The sequence below is a fragment of the Trypanosoma equiperdum genome (genome assembly GCF_001457755.1).
Source record: "Trypanosoma equiperdum strain OVI genome assembly, contig: ctg_1722, whole genome shotgun sequence".
Classification (NCBI taxonomy): domain Eukaryota; phylum Euglenozoa; class Kinetoplastea; order Trypanosomatida; family Trypanosomatidae; genus Trypanosoma; species Trypanosoma equiperdum.
This window is the reverse complement of record NW_027123752.1, coordinates 1,951-3,103: the sequence shown is the minus strand read 5'-3', so window position 1 is coordinate 3,103 and position 1,153 is coordinate 1,951. Positions and strand designations below refer to the sequence as shown.

The following is a 1,153-nucleotide window of genomic DNA, read 5'->3' as shown; positions in this document are numbered from 1 at the left end:
GAGAGCAGCGCAAACGAGAGCTTTGCTGCACTCAGAACATACTTCTCTAAAAACAGCAGCGGCAACAACGAGTGCAACGACTCAGACTGGGCTTTCGGCGGGAAGCGACGAGCACTGCACAGTACCGACGCAACAACCCGCCGCAGCACCGAATACATGCGACACAGGCGACACCAGCGGTCCTCATGTAGACGCAGCGGTAGCGGAATTTCATACATTAAAAAATATCATGCTTGTTCCAGACAGCACCTTTTTAACACCAGAGTACGATATTGTCGTTGCCGGAGTCGGCAACGTAGGAACAGGCGGCCAGCTAACCCAGTACAAAGGAGCCGCATGTGCACAAGCAGCCGACAGCAGCCTAGCCTACGGCACCTTAGCAAGAGCTCTTGGCATCAAATCGATCTCAAAAAAGCAAAAGCCGTCGCAGGCGACAGTGAAACAGCAACTATACGTTTCGGCCGACGGCACCGGCGGCTGCGTAGAAGCGGCTCCTGAAACACAAAGCCATCTGCAAACACAGAAAAAAGTCGCGAACACAATATGCCAACACAAAGCTACAACAATAAAAATAGTTGAACGCCCCATACAGAAAAGCAAGGCCACATTAGCCAGCGAAGGTAACATGAGAGCACTCTCACAGCTTTTAACAAAAGGAAAAGTCAACACAAAAGAAGAACCCAACATCCAAACAGAGGCAGTCAAGGCTCTACTTCCAGCAGGAGAGTCAGCTCTAACCGCAGATCTGGTAGATCCCTTGGCAACTGAGGAAATCACTCACGACAAAGACAACAACCCTGTAAAAACAATGATCAAAGACGCAAACAAGCCTGGAAAATTCGGTACCACACTCGCTTTTTGTTTCGGCAGGCAACAGCGGAGAAAATCAGCGATAACAGCCCAAAAGGAAGTTTCAGATGCTAAAACAGAAAAAAAGTGCAAACCAGACACCGAAGAAACTAAATGCAAAGAGGACAAAGATTGCGAATATAGCGATGGAAAATGCAAAGTTAAAGAGGGAGTGAAAGTGGAAAAAGCAGCAACAGAGACAAACACCACAGGCAGCAATTCATTTGTCATTAACAAGGCCCCTCTTTTGCTTTCAGTGTTGCTTTTTTAATTTCCCCCCCCCCTCAATTTTTCTTAAAGAATT

The 1,153-nt window shown here is 47.4% G+C and overlaps 1 protein-coding gene across 1 annotated transcript; it reads left to right on the top strand.

The window, feature by feature from the left end:
- Positions 1-229: 229 nt before the first annotated feature.
- On the top strand, positions 230-1,120 carry TEOVI_000517500 (uncharacterized protein; the record flags this gene model as incomplete). The annotated part of the gene is made up of 1 exon (XM_067222958.1): positions 230-1,120. One exon carries the CDS (start codon positions 230-232, stop codon positions 1,118-1,120), a length of 891 nt encoding a protein of 296 aa, XP_067079059.1.
- Positions 1,121-1,153: the final 33 nt, after the last annotated feature.